The sequence below is a fragment of the Phoenix dactylifera genome, chromosome 1 (genome assembly GCF_009389715.1).
Source record: "Phoenix dactylifera cultivar Barhee BC4 chromosome 1, palm_55x_up_171113_PBpolish2nd_filt_p, whole genome shotgun sequence".
Classification (NCBI taxonomy): Eukaryota; Viridiplantae; Streptophyta; class Magnoliopsida; order Arecales; family Arecaceae; genus Phoenix; species Phoenix dactylifera.
In genome coordinates this window covers 31,112,983-31,131,172 of record NC_052392.1, presented here as the reverse complement: position 1 = coordinate 31,131,172, position 18,190 = coordinate 31,112,983, and the positions used below count along the sequence as shown (strand labels likewise).

General features: G+C 43.5%; 1 protein-coding gene across 2 annotated transcripts; it reads left to right on the top strand.

Moving 5' to 3' along the window:
• Positions 1-2,147: 2,147 nt before the first annotated feature.
• LOC103704423 (WAT1-related protein At5g64700-like) lies at positions 2,148-16,433 on the top strand. Of its 2 annotated transcripts, XM_039131815.1 has the most exons (7): positions 2,148-2,396; positions 2,472-2,534; positions 8,868-8,984; positions 14,694-14,946; positions 15,068-15,226; positions 15,921-16,072; positions 16,170-16,433. In XM_039131815.1, exons 1-7 carry the CDS (start codon positions 2,224-2,226, stop codon positions 16,312-16,314), a joined length of 1,062 nt encoding a protein of 353 aa, XP_038987743.1. In that variant the 5' UTR covers positions 2,148-2,223; the 3' UTR covers positions 16,315-16,433. The 2 variants fall into 2 exon arrangements, with proteins under 2 accessions (XP_038987743.1, XP_026659330.2); XM_026803529.2 differs by lacking the exon at positions 8,868-8,984.
• Positions 16,434-18,190: the final 1,757 nt, after the last annotated feature.

The window sequence follows — 18,190 nt, the reverse complement described above, 5'->3', positions numbered from 1 at the left end:
ATTTTCAAATATTTATCGGTATCAGAAAATAAACTAATTAACTAACTCATAATTCTGATACTCAAACTCTACGACCAACCTATTCGAAATTATATATCTTGGGACTCTGAAAGAAAAAAGAAAGAGATGGTGTGAGCTTTATAGCCCAGCAGTAATCCCACACACGCACACCAATATAGATAAAATAAATTTAAAATAAAGATTAACTATAAATTGTATAAGAATGTAGGCAAAATTCACAAACCCCACACCAATTATTCAACATAGCTCAAATAAACCCATATAAATAAGCATCCATAAATGTACGTAATCAAACATACAACTCATTCAAAAAAAAACACGGCAGATATTATCATAGATTGGTTTCATATATTTTATCTTTCATTTTTATCCATATTTCCGATCAATAATTATTTTTCTAATTTGGATTATCCATGGTCATTCTTTGGCCCGTGATTGGCAAACCATAAATCTACGCTTCGGCTCGTGGTGGCAAACCACTGTATTCACACTTCGACTTATAGTGGCTAACCAAAATATTTGCACTTCATCCCATGGTAGCAAATCAAAATATCTGCCCTTCGGCCTGCATGTGATGGCAAACCAAATATACACGCTTCAGCCCATGGTGGCAAACCAATGTGCCATGAGTCGGCCCGCGATTTGCAATGCATAACATATCTAGTCAAAATCTTTTTATTCATCAATTAAATCATTCAATTTCATCCATACCAGAGAAAATATAATTTTATATTATATTTCATGCCTAAATCTTAACATAATTAGTATTATATTCCAAACAACCCAAACCACAATCCATACAACTATAATCACTAATATTTGATATGTCTATATAGTAAAGAAATATATACTTATATAACCATGTCACAAATCAATCAACAAGCACATGGCAAATGATGCGATCTCAAAATCATCGATACATATTACAAAATACATATTATCCATATACAAACTCGAGTACAGGAACAACGATCAACTCTTCTTACCTTGATCAGTCTTAGACTCAAGTACAGGAACACCGATCAACTCTTCAATCTATAAATTCGAGGCATCAAATAAATTTGCCCAAGACCTTCTTGCCTAGACGATTGCTCACCTATAGAGCCTGATCTTATCATTAGAATAATCATAATCGTCTATGGATTATAGCAGATGATCATAGCAAAGTCATCACGAACCCTCTCCTAGTGTGGCATAATGCTAATTAGAAACCCTCCTAGGGCCGCATAACGTAGATCTGGGAGACCTACGACTCCTTCTAGGGTCAGGGGTCATCCAAGCCCATCAAGATGGACCTCCACTAGTCCATAGGATTTCTAAAGAGAGAAAGAGTGGTGAAGAGAGAGAAAGAGAGAAGAGGAGAGAGAAAAGGGAAGGGCGAGGAAAGAAGAAGAAAAAGAACTTCCTCCTAGAATCTAAAACTCCGGCAAGCACTCAACCATAATTCTTGGTGAGCACCGTGAGCCAAGGCCGTTAGATGCCAAGAGAAGAAGGAGAAAGGAACCGATGGTCGCTTAGCGGTAATAATCGGCAAAATCTAGGATAGTGAGGCGAAAAAGAATGTGGGAGTCTTTAAATAGCCGTTGGAGTCCTAGCACTTGTAGGAAATTGAGATGGAGGAGTTCATCTCTTACTTCAAGTCGAACAAGACTCTATTCTTTTTTTTCATCTCCTACTCCAAGTTGAACAAAGTTTTATCTTCTTTTTTTTTCGGTCTCTACTCCAACCCTTACATATGGGCTGATCAAGTGAACTAGCCCATACAAAAGCATGCTCATGCTCGCTAATTTGCACAAGCAAAGGAAAGAAACCATGGTGGTGGTTATGGGAACCGAGTCTCTTGGGTACGTGGCATAGTTTGATAGGCCAAATAGGCATTCAAACTAGACTCTCTTTTCTCTTGAAACGAGCTTCCCAGTGAGCAGAATATGCACTTTGCACAGCCAATAGATAAATTGAGATAACATCTTAGTGGTACCAAGTGCTGCTGCTGACTTGGAAGCCAATAGATGAATTGAGTTAATATCTTAGTGGCACCAAGTGCTGCTGCTGACTTGGAATCCGATCCATTTCAGGGGACTTCTGCAAACCTTCTGCCTTCATGATTAGCCATCAAATAAGCGAAGTTTCCTCTCTTTTTCTTGCACCCGGGTACACGAGGGCCTTCTATCTCTATCCGACCCTCTAGGCCAAACTCTAGTCATGAACAATCCTAAGGTCTACTTGACCGTCTTTCTCGTTAGAGCGTTGTATGCGGGCTTCCATATTACCGCCAAGGCTGCTCTCAATGGAGGCATGAGCGCCTACGTGTTTGTGCTCTACAGACTAGTGCTTGGCACTCTATTCTTGGCACCCTTTGCATTTGCACTCGAAAGGTACTTCGTCCTTCATTTTCTTGAATCTCTCCACTTTCTTATGCGATTGTTGAAGCTCCATAATTTTTTTTCTAGGAAAGCTGCTCCACCTCTGCCATTTAAGCTCTGCTTCAAAATATTCCTACTTTCTTTATTTGGGTAAGTTTTGTCCCTTTTTTGATGGAAATTTTGAATTAGATTTTATTAGCTATCACATTAATTGCCATAAATGATGCAGAACCAGAATGAAGTCAATTTGAAGCCATGTAGGAGACTTTGTTTTAGATTTGGTTGAGTCTTGTTTAGAGTCCTTGTTTAGTTTAAATTGGGTCCTAAATTATGTTTGTTTCAGTTTTAAATTTGGACTTAATTAGGAGTTCATTTGATTAGAGTTTGATTAGGGATTAGGGTGAGTCATGGCCATAGTTTGGGTGCCGTATATAGGAGTTGTAGAGGGGGCGCCGTCCTCATTCTTTGATCAATTGTTTTCCCGTGAAAGAAAGAAAACCCTTGCAAAGCTCTGTTAAGAGCCCAAATCCCCTGTTCTTTCTTTGTTTGGGTGATTCAAGCCAGCAGTGGAACAGAGGGTCATTATCTTCTCCACGCTTCCCTGCATCATTTGGTATCAGAGCGAGGATTTCCCTGGCTCGATGGCAGATGACGGTGTGGCGGGTGCCCCTCCCGGTGATGATGATCAAGGGATGCCGGCGTTGTGGGCGGCCGTTCGCGGCTTGAAAGGAGCCGTCCGTGACATCCAACAAGCCCTTCAAGGCATGCGCGTCGACATCAACCGGGAGAGATTGCAAGATCGTGAGGATCTCCCTCACGGTCCACCGGTGCCGGCACGGGATCCACCCCACCGGCGTCGGCGACAAGTTCTTCCAGAATCGTCCGACGAGGAAGAAAAGGAAGCGGTCTACGGGGCGTTTGGTGGACCGCGACTGCACCCCGGTGATTACAACCTCGATAGGGGCGAACGGGCCGGAGGAGCCTTCGGGCGGCGCTTTCCCGACGGAGGAGCGGCTGACGACGGCAGCGGGGGGCAACGTCCACGGAGGAATCGGCCTGGGGTGTTCGACCGCGGGTTGCACGTTGGAGGCACGGCCTTTGGTCGGCGAGTCCCTGCGGGAGACGGGGTGTACGTGGAAGCCGATGAAGTCGGTGGGCAGCGGCCATGGAGAAACCAAGATCCCGCGGGCCGAAGGCACAATGAACTCGACCGAAGACGTCGTGTTGGGGGCTTGGGTTTTGACGGCTGGCTCCCTGATGAAGACGTAGTTGTCGACCAAGCCACTGAGCCACGACCACGGGTGAACAGGGTCCCTGCAGGAGAAAGGAATGCAGAACCCATGGGGAACAGGCTCCCTTGGGGTGTTCGGGACAGAGGCTCCCCTGATTTCAGATTGAAGGTGGATCTTCCTGCCTTCAGTGGTAATCTTCACATTGAAGGATTTTTGGATTGGTTGGCCGAGGTAGAAAAATTTTTCGACTATATGGAGATCCCAGATCAGAAGAAGGTGAAGCTGGTCGCGTATAAATTGAAGGGAGGAGCATCTGCATGGTGGGATCAACTGCAACATAACCGTCTACGGCAAGGGAAGATGCAGATCACCACCTGGCGCAAGATGAAGCAACATCTGCATGGCCGTTTTCTCCCGCCTGACTACGAGCAGGCGCTCTACCATCAGTACCAGAACTGCCGACAGGGCCCCCGGACGGTGACCGAATACACTGATGAATTCAACCGCCTCAATGCCCGCAACAACTTGTCAGAAACAGAAAATCAGCAAGTAGCAAGATACATTGGTGGGTTGAAGCCAGCCATCCGAGATCAGGTGAATTTATATCCGGTGTGGAGTCTGACGGAAGCTACAAGTTTGGCCTTAAAACTTGAGGCCCAGGCGACACGGAAGGCACACCAATTTCAGCCCATGAATCGTGCATCGTCCTCGCGCCCCACCATAGCAAAGCAGAAGACTGTTGAAGGGGTGGCCACCACAAGTCAACCACCACCGACGTCCGCGTCAAGAGGAGCCGGAAATTTCAGCAAGCAACAGGCGGCTCCAAAAGGTAGCGGCAACCCCTACGAGAGACCCATGCCTATAAAATGTTACAGATGTCAGGAGGTTGGGCATCGGTCTAACGAGTGTCCGAGGCGACGGCCAGTCCATGTAGTCGAAGCTGAGGATGAAGAAGAAATGCCGCATGAGGAGGAGGATCATGAAGAGGGGCAGACCGACGATGAAGACGTCGAGGTGACGGCGCCGGATCAGGGAATTCCGGCCTCCTTTGTAGTTCAGCGAATTTTATTTGTCCCGAAGAATGAAGAAGAATCGCAACGCCACAGCATCTTCAAAACTTGCTGCACTATCAACAAAACTGTGTGCAACGTAATTATTGACAGCGGCAGCAGCGAAAACATTGTTTCCTCCGCGTTGGTTCGTGCGATGGGATTGAAGACAGAAAAGCACCCGTCTCCTTATAAGATTGGATGGATTAAAAAAGGAGCTGAAACGAGAGTAGAGGATGTATGCCGAGTGCCATTGTCCATCGGAAGGTACTACAAGGATGAAGTGGTGTGCGATGTGGTGGATATGGATGCATGTCATGTTCTACTCGGGCGTCCATGGCAGCATGACACAGATGTCACATTCAGGGGCCGAGACAACACATACTTGTTCCGATGGCAGGGTAGGAAAATTTTGTTGGTGCCTATGAAAGAGAAGCTTACCCCCAAAACTTCTCAAGTGGAGGGGAAGTCTTTCCTTGCAGTTTCTGGTGTGCAGTTCATGACGGAACTCAAGGGGGCTGAAGAGGTTATGGTGTTGATTGTTAAGGGGACGGAGATGCCTATCCTGCAGCAGGTGCCCGAGGAGTTCAAAGAATTGTTGACAGAGTTCAAAGACATCACTCCTGCAGAATTACCAAATGGACTGCCTCCCATGCGAGATATTCAGCATCATATTGATTTGGTGCCTGGTGCAAGTCTCCCCAATCTGCCTCATTACCGCATGAGTCCCAAGGAGAGCAAAATTCTGCAGCAACAAGTTGAAGATTTGATCAAGAAGGGGCTGATCCGGGAGAGCATGAGTCCGTGCGCGGTGCCTGCACTTTTGACGCCGAAGAAGGATGGGAGTTGGCGTATGTGTGTGGACAGCCGTGCGATCAACAGGATAACAGTAAAATACCGGTTTCCCATACCCCGTTTGAATGATATGCTCGACATGTTAGAAGGAGCCAAAGTCTTCTCCAAAATTGACTTACGAAGCGGCTACCATCAAATCCGGATTCGCCCTGGTGATGAGTGGAAGACGGCATTCAAGACGAAGGATGGGTTATATGAGTGGATGGTCATGCCTTTTGGTCTATCCAATGCACCGAGCACCTTCATGAGAATAATGAATCAGGTACTAAAATCATTTATTGGAAAGTTCGTCGTCGTCTACTTTGATGATATTTTGATCTATAGTCGCAATGAAACTGAGCATAAGAAGCACTTGAGAGCAGTTTTGCTTGCTTTGCGGGAGAATCAGTTGTTTGTTAATCTTAAGAAGTGTCATTTCGTTACAAAACGCTTGGTGTTCCTGGGATTTGTTGTTGGGGCTGATGGCATACAGGTTGATGAAGAGAAGGTAAAGGCAATACGGGAGTGGCCGATTCCTACAAATGTTAGCCAAGTCCGCAGCTTTCATGGGTTAGCGACATTCTATCGGCGTTTCATTCGGAACTTCAGTACCATCGTCGCTCCCATCACCGAATGCATGAAGAAGGGCCAATTTCAATGGAAGGAGCAGCAACAAGCAAGTTTTGAACTGATAAAAGAAAAGCTAACTTCTGCACCAGTACTAGCATTACCGAGTTTTGAGAAGCTATTTGAAGTGGAGTGTGATGCTTCTGTGGTCGGCATAGGGGCTGTTTTGACCCAAGAAAGACGGCCCGTGGAGTACTTCAATGAAAAACTTAGTGAAGCACGGCAAAAATGGACAACCTACGAGCTAGAGTTCTATGCCATCATCCGGGCGTTGAAGCATTGGGAGCATTACCTTATTCAAAAAGAATTTGTTCTGTACAGCGACCATCAAGCCTTGAAGTACATCAATAATCAGAACAATTTGAACCGAATGCATATTCGGTGGGTAAGCTTCTTGCAGAAATTTTCCTTTGTGTTGAAGCATCGGTCCGGGCAATAGAATCGGGTGGCAGATGCCCTGAGTCGACGCAGTGCTTTAATGACTACCATGCAGGCAGAGGTTGTGGGGTTTGAATACTTGAAAGAGTTGTATGCAGAGGATGAGGATTTCAAGGATGTATGGGCAAAGTGTACAAGTCATCAAGCAACTGGAGACTTCAACATTCAAGATGGCTATCTATTTCGGGGCAATCCCTTATGTATATCCAGATCCTCATTGCGAGAGAAGCTGATTAGAGACCTTCATAGTGGCGGTCTTTGTGGACATATGGGTCGAGACAAGACCATTGCCAGTCTCATGGAAAGGTATCATTGGCCGCAGCTGAGAAGAGATGTTGGAAAATTTATTCAAAGGTGCTATACTTGCCAAACAGCGAAGGGGCAGTCACAAAACACTGGATTATATATGCCTCTACCTGTGCCAAATGCTATTTGGGAGGATCTATCGATGGATTTTGTGTTGGGACTTCCCCGAACACAAAGAGGAGCCGACTCAGTCTTCGTGGTGGTAGATAGGTTCTCCAAGATGGCACATTTCATTCCTTGCAAGAAGACATCAGATGCATCCCACATTGCAAGGCTGTTCTTTCGGAAGATTGTTCGTTTGCATGGGGTACCACAATCTATAACGTCAGATCGGGATTCCAAATTTTTGAGTCACTTCTGGCTTACTCTATGGAGGATGTTTGACACTTCATTAAATTTCAGCAGCACTGCGCATCCTCAGACTGATGGACAGACGGAAGTGGTTAACAGGACACTGGGTAATTTGATCCGTTGTATTTGTGGGAGCACCCCGAAACATTGGGATTATGCCTTAGCTCAAGCAGAGTTTGCTTACAACAATGCTGTCCATAGCGGAACTGGAAGATCACCTTTCTCCGTTGTTTATTCAAAGGCACGTAAGCATGCAGTGGATCTGGCGCGCCTGCCAAAAACCTTTGGGAAGAGCGTGGCAGCGGAACATTTGGCAGAGGAGGTTCAAACTATACAGTTGGAGGTGAAGAAGCGCCAAGAGGACACAAATGCTAAGTACAAGTCAACAGCAGATAGACATCGAAGGCACAAAGAATTTCAAGAAGGTGAATGGTGATGGTTTTCCTACGCAAAGAACGGTTTCCCGTGGGAACTTACAGCAAATGGAAGCCAAGAAAGTATGGCCCATACAGAATCTTGAAAAAGATCAATAACAATGCTTACGTTGTGGACCTGCCAGATGATATGGAAATTTCAAAGACTTTTAATGTCGCTGATATCTATGAATACCATAACCCGGAAGAGCGGTTATATCCAGATGCGAACTCGAGGACGAGTTGTGTTCAAGTGGAGGGGACTGATGCAGAACCAGAATGAAGTCAATTTGAAGCCATGTAGGAGACTTTGTTTTAGATTTGGTTGAGTCTTGTTTAGAGTCCTTGTTTAGTTTAAATTGGGTCCTAAATTATGTTTGTTTCAGTTTTAAATTTGGACTTAATTAGGAGTTCATTTGATTAGAGTTTGATTAGGGATTAGGGTGAGTCATGGCCATAGTTTGGGTGCCGTATATAGGAGTTGTAGAGGGGGCGCCGTCCTCATTCTTTGATCAATTGTTTTTCCGTGAAAGAAAGAAAACCCTTGCAAAGCTCTGTTAAGAGCCCAAATCCCCTGTTCTTTCTTTGTTTGGGTGATTCAAGCCAGCAGTGGAACAGAGGGTCATCATCTTCTCCACGCTTCCCCGCATCAATAAAGAACACGGCAGTCCATTTGTTTGCAACTTTTATTGGTTCTTTTATGTCTGAACCTTCTCCACCCTAGTTGCATGTGTCCAAACACTTGGATTAGTTCTCCAACACACTATAAGCTTTAGGCAGTTGTCTGACCTACATGCGAATAAGCTATTCGCATCCCTCAAACAAAAAGCTTGCATCCCTGTTAAATTTACATGAGTCAAAACCATTAATTGATGGCAAGCAGGCACATTTGATCTCTATAATAATGTTTGCGTTTGTTTTCAGTGTTTTTGATAAATAGGTTAGGATAGTAGGATCACTGGACTGATTCCGCTTGATGCGTCATTTTAGTGCAAGATTTCCAATTAGACTTAATTCTACACATCTACTTTGTATCCTTTCACAAGTCGTAAAAAGAACAAGAAAAGTTTCCCTAGCATCCAGCTTTTTGTGAAACACACACACACAGAGACACGAGTTTGTGTATACTTTTGCATTGTTTTATAATAAGTCTGCTAATTAGGTAAGCTGTAAAGGTATTATATTTTAAACATTATTTTACCCTTGTCTAACCACTCGACCTTTTTGTTTTAGGGTCACTGCCACCTTGATCATATATGCTGTAGCTCTTGATTCAATTTCAGCAACCTTGACATCTGCGCTTATGAATTCCATTCCAGTGGTAACCTTTATTGTGGCTGTAACATTTGGGTATGACTTGATCGGTTTGCTTATAGGTCCTGAAGTTTTCAACTGTTTTCTGCTTCCCTACAACCACAGTATGCCCAAAAATCAGGACCATTAGATGAGAACGATTATAGCCCGTATTCTAAGGAGCATGACCTTTGGTTTGTGGTCTGGCCAGCATGAAAACTTTCAGAATTGCCTCTTCTTTTAGACTAATATAATCACTTGATTGTGGTTTGCCAGGTATCATGTTTTTATAGTCTCGAGAGCACTTAGATCGCCACTACTGATGGCCAACACTCAGTTGTATGTATTAAGGCACACATCTCTGGGTGCATCACACCGGCTTATCAAGTCTCCATTACAGCCTATCCACCAGAACAGCACCCAAAACGTTTCAAGTCTGAAACGCCCACATGTCTCTAAACAAATCATAACGGGGTTCTGGTAACATAACAACTCTCAAACGGATTCTGTTACAGGCTGTTAGTAAAACAGCTCTGTTCTAATACTCCTATAAGAGACCTATATAAAGGAGAGGAGATGATCAGACTTATGGGTGTGTGAAATAATATTACAATTAGTTCTCTTCCTTCTTCTATCTTCTCCAGAACTTCTTCATGGTATCAGAGCGGAAGATCCGCCTCTATCTCTCAAACCTCTTCTCCTGATGGGAGTCCCATAATCTTCAATGTCAGCCCAGTCAATTAATCTGGAAGTCAGATTACCCATGATTTCACCAGGATCTGTTAATGCTGAAGGCATTGCCGAAGGCACTCATACCCGGGACGATCAAGTAATTCCACCCAAGTTGAAGTTTCTTCTCAATCAAATTCGATCCCTGGTACCAACTTCTCTTACATCGGATAACTTTCTCACATGGAGATCTCAAGTCACAAGAATCTTCAAAGCAGCTGGTTTCTTTGGTTTTCTTGATGGCTCCTCCACACAAACTCCCAATTCTTCAACATATGATACATGGATTCTCACGGATCAATTTCTTGCCACTGCACTGAACTCCATTATTTCCCCTTCTATTCTTCCATATGTCATTAATCTGGATAATTGTTATCAAATCTGGGCTGTGCTTGACTGCAGATTAAATTCTGCCACACGTTCCCATATTATCCAACTCAAAAATGAGCTCCACAACGTCAGGAAATTAGATCTATCAATGTCTCAATACTTAAATGACATCTGAACCAAAGTTGATGCACTGACTGCTGCTGGTTCAAAGATAGATCCAGAAGACGTTATTCTTCATGTCCTCAACGGGCTCCCGCCATCTTATGATTCGTTTGCAACTGCAATCCGGACACGTCCCTCTCAAATCACTCTAGATGAACTCTATGCCCTCCTCTGCAGTGAAGAAATCATTCTAAGCAACAAGGAGAAACATGAGACAATATCTGCACCCACCCTTGCCCTCTCTGCAATTCATGGAAGAGGCCGTGGTGCTCGATTTCCCACTATGCCCAGAGGAAGAGGTCGCGCCAGACTACCTCAAAGATCTGGGTCATGGATGTACCAAGGACGCATCAGAGAAGGCAACTCCTCCATTGAATGCCAAATATGTGGTAAGCGGGGTCACTCCGCGCTTCACTGCTGGTGTCGAATGGATATCAATTACTCCAGTAAGTATCAACAGCCAACTGGACAACAGGCCTTCTTCACAACACCCTCTTCTACTTTATCCTCAGGAGAATGGATTATGGACAGTGGTGCAACAGCTCATTTAACACCAGATCTATCCAACCTACATCAACCGGCACAATTTTCTGGTATTGAGCAGGTCACTGTGGGCAATGGCGCCTCAACTCCCATTCGCCATTCTGGTACTGGTATTCTCCCTACTCCAACTCACACATTTCATCTCTCTCAAATCCTTCATGTGCCCCACATTTCTCACAATTTGCTATCTGTTCACAAGCTTGCATTTGATAACAATTGTGTTCTTATCTTTGACTCCACTGGCTGTACCATCAAGGACAAGAACACCAACCGGATTCTCTTTCAGGGACGCTGCACTGAAGGCTTATATAAAATTCCATTCACCTTCGAACAATATCATCCACCACCAACATCTTCGTCCACAGCATTTCTCTCAACACTTCCCTCCTCTATCTCATGGCACCATCGTCTCGGTCATCCGGCGGTATCAGTTATTTCTCAAATTGCCAAACGAACTCCACTCCGAGGATTTATCAAGTCAACTGCTGCTTGTTCATCTTGCTGCATGGCGAAAAGTCACAAACTACCATTTCAATACGCTGGCATCTCCTCAACTCGACCTCTAGATTTAATACACTCGGATGTCTGGGGTCCTTCCACTCCATCCTCTGGCATTGGTTTTCGCTACTATGTCCTGTTTGTAGATGACTACTCCCGCTTCAGCTGGGTTTATCCTTTGGTGTCTAAATCAGATGTATTTCATTGCTTTGTAAACTTTAAATCTTTAGTCGAAAATCAATTCACCACCTCCATCAAAGTCCTTAGATCTGATGGTGGAGGTGAATTCTTCAACAAACAATTTCAGCAGCTTCTTACTTCCTCTGGTATCATCCATCAGATGTCATCACCCTACACCCCTGAGCAGAACGGGGTTGCCGAAAGGAAACATCGTCATATACTGGAGGTGATCCGAAGCCTCCTCCTTCATTCTTCCGTTCCCACCAAATTTTGGATAGAAGCCTTGCTAACTGCCGTTTTTCTTATCAATCGTCTACCAACCCCCTTACTCAAACATAAATCTCCCTATGAGCTGCTATTTCATAAACCACCTGACTATAACTTTCTTCGCACATTTGGATGCCAATGCTTTCCCTGGCTTAGGCCACACACAAGCAACAAACTTTCTCCACGATCCACGCCATGTATTTTCTTCGGTTACTCTCCTCACCACAAAGCATACAGATGCTACAATCCACAAACTGGCAAAATACTCATCTCTCGTCATGTTACATTTCATGAGACCCATTTTCCATTTTCTCACACAGTGCATTCATCTCCTCCCACACCTGTCGCACTACCTCATTCTCTTCTAGTTCCTGCTTCAATTCTTCCCTCCAACCTTTCCTCAGCAACATCCCATACCATCAAACCAGCAACAGGATCTACCCCACACACTTCCTCCAGCCCTCCTCCACTGCTCACTTCTCCCATCTCTTCGCCACCATCATTTGCCAGACCTTCTCCTGCGCCACCTTCGCCTGCTCTCCAGCCACGACGACACCATATGATAACCCGACTCCAAACTGGTTCCTTAAAGCCCAAACAGTTCACTTCCTTGCTCAGTTCAGTCACCAATACAGAACCTACATGCTTCAGCTCTGCAAACACAAATCCCCACTGGAGGGCTGCCATGTCACAAGAGTTCAATGCATTGCTTGATCAAGATACATGGGAACTAGTTCCTAGAACCCCGGATCAACATATTCTTGGATGCAAATGGACATATCACCTCAAATACAACTCTGATGGCTCTATCGCAAGACATAAAGCACGACTAGTAGCTCAAGGGTTCAAACAACAATATGGCATTGATTACCTTGAAACCTTCAGTCCGGTGGCAAAATTCCCAACCATTCGAGTTTTAATCGTTTTGGCACTAACACACAATTGGTCAATACAGGAACTTGATGTGTCCAATGCATTTCTGCATGGCAAATTGGAAGAGACTGTCTACATGGAGCAACCTAGGGGATTTGTAGATCCCCTACGAAGTGATTATGTATGCAAACTCAAGAAAGCAATCTACGGGCTGAAGCAAGCTCCTCGGCAGTGGTTTGCAACGTTTACCTCCTTTCTCCTCCAATTGGGTTTTCAGTTCAGTACCGCTGACCCCTCGCTTCTAATTTCTCATCAACAAGAAAATGCCATCTATGTTCTAGTATATGTGGATGATATCCTCATCACAAGGACTGATACTACTGCTATTCACAAGCTTATCTTACAACTCCAAAGTCGGTTTAAACTCAAAGACCTGGGCACTCTTTCCTACTTCTTAGGAATTCAAGCCACTTACTCACAGTCTGGAGTAGCTCTCAATCAGACTAAGTATGCTCACAATCTCCTGCAAAGGGCTGGCATGTCAGATTGCAAATCGGTACTTTCACCACTGCCCACCAAATCACAACTTACCAAAGACTCCGAAGCCTTTTCAGATCCAGAGCAATTCCGAAGTCTAGCAGGATCACTTCAATACCTTACAATCACCAGACCAGACATATCCTTTGCAGTAAATTTCATCTGCCAATTCATGCATCATCCCCTACAAGTTCACTTCTACATACTGAAAAGGATTCTCCGATATGTCAAGGGCACACTGGATTACTCTCTACACTACGAACCAAGCTCCCTAGTCCTCTCTGCTTTCTCCGATTCAGATTGGGCAGGAGACACCTCAGATTGTCGATCCACAACTGGATTCTGCATCTTTCTTGGTTCAAATCTCATCTCATGGCATGCTAAGAAACAACCCACAGTGGCCAAATCATCCACTGAAGCTGAGTATAGAGCCCTTGCTACCACAGCAACTGAGATCATATGGCTCCGTCGTCTGTTACATGATTTCAGGATCTCTGTTCCCACACCAACTGCTCTCAGCTGTGATAATATCTCAGCTCTCACCTTGGCAACAAATCCAGTCTTCCATGCTCGCACCAAACATATCGAGGTTGACTATCACTTTGTGCGAGAAAAGGTTCAGACCAAAGAGATTTCTCTTGCTCATATCTCCACTCAGGATCAACCCGCAGACATCTTTACGAAAGCCCTTCCCATCACCAGGCACTCTCTATTACGTTCCAAGCTCAGAGTCCTTCCCGCACTCTCAGCTTAAGGGGGGGTATTAAGGCACACATCTCTGGGTGCATCACACCGGCTTATCAAGTCTCCATTACAGCCTATCCACCAGAACAGCACCCAAAACGTTTCAAGTCTGAAACGCCCACATGTCTCTAAACAAATCATAACGGGGTTCTGGTAACATAACAACTCTCAAACGGATTCTGTTACAGGCTGTTAGTAAAACAGCTCTGTTCTAATACTCCTGTAAGAGACCTATATAAAGGAGAGGAGATGATCAGACTTATGGGTGTGTGAAATAATATTACAATTAGTTCTCTTCCTTCTTCTATCTTCTCCAGAACTTCTTCAGTATGGGGATCATGTTTTGTGTATATGATGCAATGCCCCCTGTATATTATGTTCATTCTTTGTTTTCATATGGTGAAGGTGCAATACATGGAGGGATTGGATCATATCAACTCTTCACTAGTCTCCATCTAACCAAGATATACCATGCCATATCGAATTAGGCAGTATGAAGAGTGCCGTACCATACCGGTTTGGTACCAATACGTAGTATAAGAGACGTACCAACACTCGATATGCCGAAGCTGCCTTTGTACCAGATATATCGACATAGTAACATGATGGCACCGGTATGGGGCCAGTACCAATTAAGATGGTGTACCTTGCATCCAACCATATCTTTCTTTGCCCTACTTCCATTTGGCACCAACAGGCCAGGGCACAACTTAAATGAGGAAAATACTTTCTAATTTTGCTATGCAAGCATGTTGTACGACAAATGTCTGAATGAAGGAGAATTAGCTTATCCAAAGAACTAAATTCCTGCATTCAAGTACAGTATAGATATTCTAGCTTGTTATTGCACCATGGAAGAGATGTGGTTAGGTATCTCAACCACTGAATATCCATTCACAACAGCCAGGAGACTATCAAGTTAAAGAGGCTCTCCGGGATTATGAAAGTTTCTGGGGTGCTGCTTTGCCTGGCTGGTATTTTGGAGATGGCCTTCTACAAAGGACCTCACTTCAAACCTTTGAATCATCATCACCTCCTTGGCCATGGAAGCCGAGAAACCAATCATCCTCCCACCAATTCGACAAAGAATTGGGTCTTGGGAACCTTTCTCATGACCATTTCCAACGCGACATGGTCTCTGTGGATGGTGCTGCAGGTATATGCCTCTGAGAATTTCCATCAGGATTTGAGTCCATTGGAGAATGCTACTTTGCAGTTTCCCCTTGGGTTCCATAAGTATACACTTCTTATATTTGTGCATTACTTCCTAATGATAGGTACCTTTGTTGAAGGAGTACCCCTCCAAGCTTACATTCACTACTCTCCAGTGTCTGTTTAGCGCCTTTCAGTCATTCTTCATTGCTCTAGCATTGGAAAGAGACTTTTCTCGGTGGAAGTTGGGTTTGGACGCCGGCCTCGTCTCTGTCATCTATTCTGTAAGTAGAATTTGCGCATCTTTCTGCAAATAAAACCAATGCACTTCAGGACTTGGTAGCTTCAGCAACAATGCTTGGTATAATCCAAGCCAATAGTTGTGCACCCTTCTCTCTAAAATGAGAGGTCTTGGGGTCCAAACATGAGTGATGGAGAATAACCACCATCTTCTCAAAAAATAAGACTTTATACAATCTACTTCAAGACTAGGATATGTATGTGCTTGGAGAAGATTCTGCTTTTGAACTCAAAAAGTGGTGGCATTCCGGCTGTTTTTCTCAAAATGACAGTCTTTATGCTCTTTATGTACCCTGGGAAGATGCATGATTTCTTTTTCCCTTCTTTTCTTGAGAAGATTGGAAAGTGCTGAGATAATTCTTGTGATCTACAAGAAAGTATGGTTCAAGTATAGTCATTGGGCTTTTGTATCTAGTGACCTAGGTTTGAATCCTGCCTACACCCAGATGGCTGGATGGGGCCGGGATAGCCCCCTCTTTTTCTCATCAAAAAAAAAAAAAGAAAAAAGAAAAAACTTCGGTTATGTTGCGTATAATTTTGCGGGACTAGATTTCAAATATTATTGCCGCTAGTGGTAATTTATTTGTCTAAAAGATCATCAACATTTCTATATAAAAAATTTCAAATTTTTTTTAACTATTGCAACAACTAAATCTAAATTTTAAATGATACATGCAGGGAATCATTGTCACAGGAGTTGCATTCTACTTGCAGTCTTGGCTCATTGAGAAGAGAGGCCCCGTTTTTTTGGCCATGTCCACTCCACTAACTCTAATTATCACAATCATGGGCTCATATTTTATCTTGGGAGAATTGGTTAATTTGGGAAGGTGTCATTTGATATTCTAATTGTGATCTCCTTACTTAACTTCTAATATGCATACAATGGAATTTTGCTTACTTTTTCAATGTTGCTGCTGCATGCAGTGTTTTGGGTGGACTTCTTATGGTTGGAGGCCTTTATAGTGTTCTTTGGGGACAGAGAAGAGAACAAACAGATCACAATACACCAACTGAAGTTGAAAGAAAAGCTTCCTTGGACGTGAAAGAAAATGGCATAACACAAGTCTAAATAAGTTCAGCAATTCTTAGTTTAAAAACGCGGTCTCTCGAGAGTTGTAACTTGTAAGCTGGATTTGAATAATTATTGTTTAGTAATAGCAGCGCTTGCATAACAGTCTTAGAGACAAAGGGTGGTGAGTTTGGGATCATCATTGTTGCACTACAGGAAAAATAGTTTTCCCCAACCGTGATCTGCTGACGCTTCAAAAAGCATGGAGGCTGACCATAGGCCTATCATGATGTTAGTTATTAGATTTGAATGAATTTGAACTCTTAGCCTAACGAGAACGTTAGGGCTTGAACGGAAAGAGTATATGAGGACTCGTGCAAGCATATGTTTAGTCCCATATCAGTTATTCGCCGAGGAGATCTTGGGTAATTATACAGGACTAAGGAACCCAAAAAGTACCTTCCGACTAGCTTTTTTTGGTGGAGTCCTGGGTACTTCTTCCCTGATTAGATTTAGGAGTAAACCATGCTAAGCCCTGCTCCAGTCCTGTTGTTAGGTTAGGCCATCTTACAAGCCGAACCTTACAAGATCTAAGGCATAGAATACTACAAAGTAAAACCCACCACATTTACAACCAACCTACTAGGTTTAGATTATAGGAAACTTTTTGTCCACCATGCATTCCACCTTGGGCTTTGTCGTCTCTTTAATGATTCTCCATCCGGTCACATGTTCGAGTTTCTTAGGTCATTATCCACTAATCCTTGTATCCACGACTGTCCAAATTCTTAAATCATGCCACCAAAGTTCGACTTCAAACGTTATCCACAGCAAGGGAAGCAACAAAGTGCTGTTTTCCGCGCCGGTTGGTACACTCATAGCCATCTCAACTGGCTAAAAAATTCCACCGCTTACATCCAGATGGTACATTAATTGTTCGAACCTTTTCTTCAGTTTGTCACATTCAGAGGTTTTATGATGGCTTAGTTTGTTATAGAGATTTTTTTATGCTTGTAGACAGATGGATGCATGGCATTTCTTTAAAAAAAAAATATCCGTTTTGTTTGTATTGTAGACGGATGCATGGCACTTCAGGTCTTCTTTTTTTATCCTTAAATTGGGCAAGGCAGGAACTGAGTTCAGCTCCACTTCGGGCCAATGCCGTCCATGATGGGTGGATCCACGGATGACACGATGCTTTTAGTGGTAGCTTTCGTAAGACCAATCCCGTCTTGCTGGTCCTTCATTGGCTCTTTTTTTTCAAGTTGGTATCAGATTGGATGGGGTTTCCCCGAACCAGGTAATCAAACTAGTTCGGGTTTTGGGCACAGATTCGTGATAGCAGGCTTGATCCGTGCAGGTCACAACCACAAGATATGCCGACATGATTATTATTTATGATACAAATTTGAATGCACCAGAAATGATAGTCATATTAGCATATCTTATGATGGTGGCTAACATTAATCATTTCACATTGTAAATGCACCAGAAATAATAATCATGTTAGTATATCTTATGATTGCGGCCGGCATGAATCAAGTCTGCCATCAATTTGGACCTATACTTTATCAATCCATCCGTTGGGTTGTGTTCATGAATAAGTGAGAATTTGAATGGTTTGCTAAGTTTCTAGTTGGATTAACTGGGGCTTAGGCCTTATCCAAAATGAGTCTACATCAAAAAATAAGCAAGAGTGAGAAAATTTTGAATCTTGATGAGATGGCGAAAGAAGATGCATCAGATGCCTAGTGTGGTTGGTGACTCCAAGTTACACTTCTTCATCCTTTTATACTTATAATTGGATTTCTAGTCAGCATAACTTTCTCTATTTGTTCTCTTTCACTGGAAAAAGAAGGAGAAAAAAATCTCCTTTGTTGATGCACACATTTCCACCTTGGTCTCGGATCTGTGCTTACAGTCTATATATATCTAA

Excerpts from the sequence above, each read along its gene's own strand:
- LOC103704423 (XM_039131815.1), top strand. The coding sequence starts at position 2,224 with ATGAACAATCCTAAGGTCTACTTGACCGTCTTTCTCGTTAGAGCGTTG. Across the intron at positions 2,535-8,867 it reads TTCCTACTTTCTTTATTTGG|GGTCACTGCCACCTTGATCA; the intron begins GTAAGTTTTGTC and ends TTTTTGTTTTAG. Across the intron at positions 8,985-14,693 it reads ATTGTGGCTGTAACATTTGG|CCAGGAGACTATCAAGTTAA; the intron begins GTATGACTTGAT and ends CATTCACAACAG.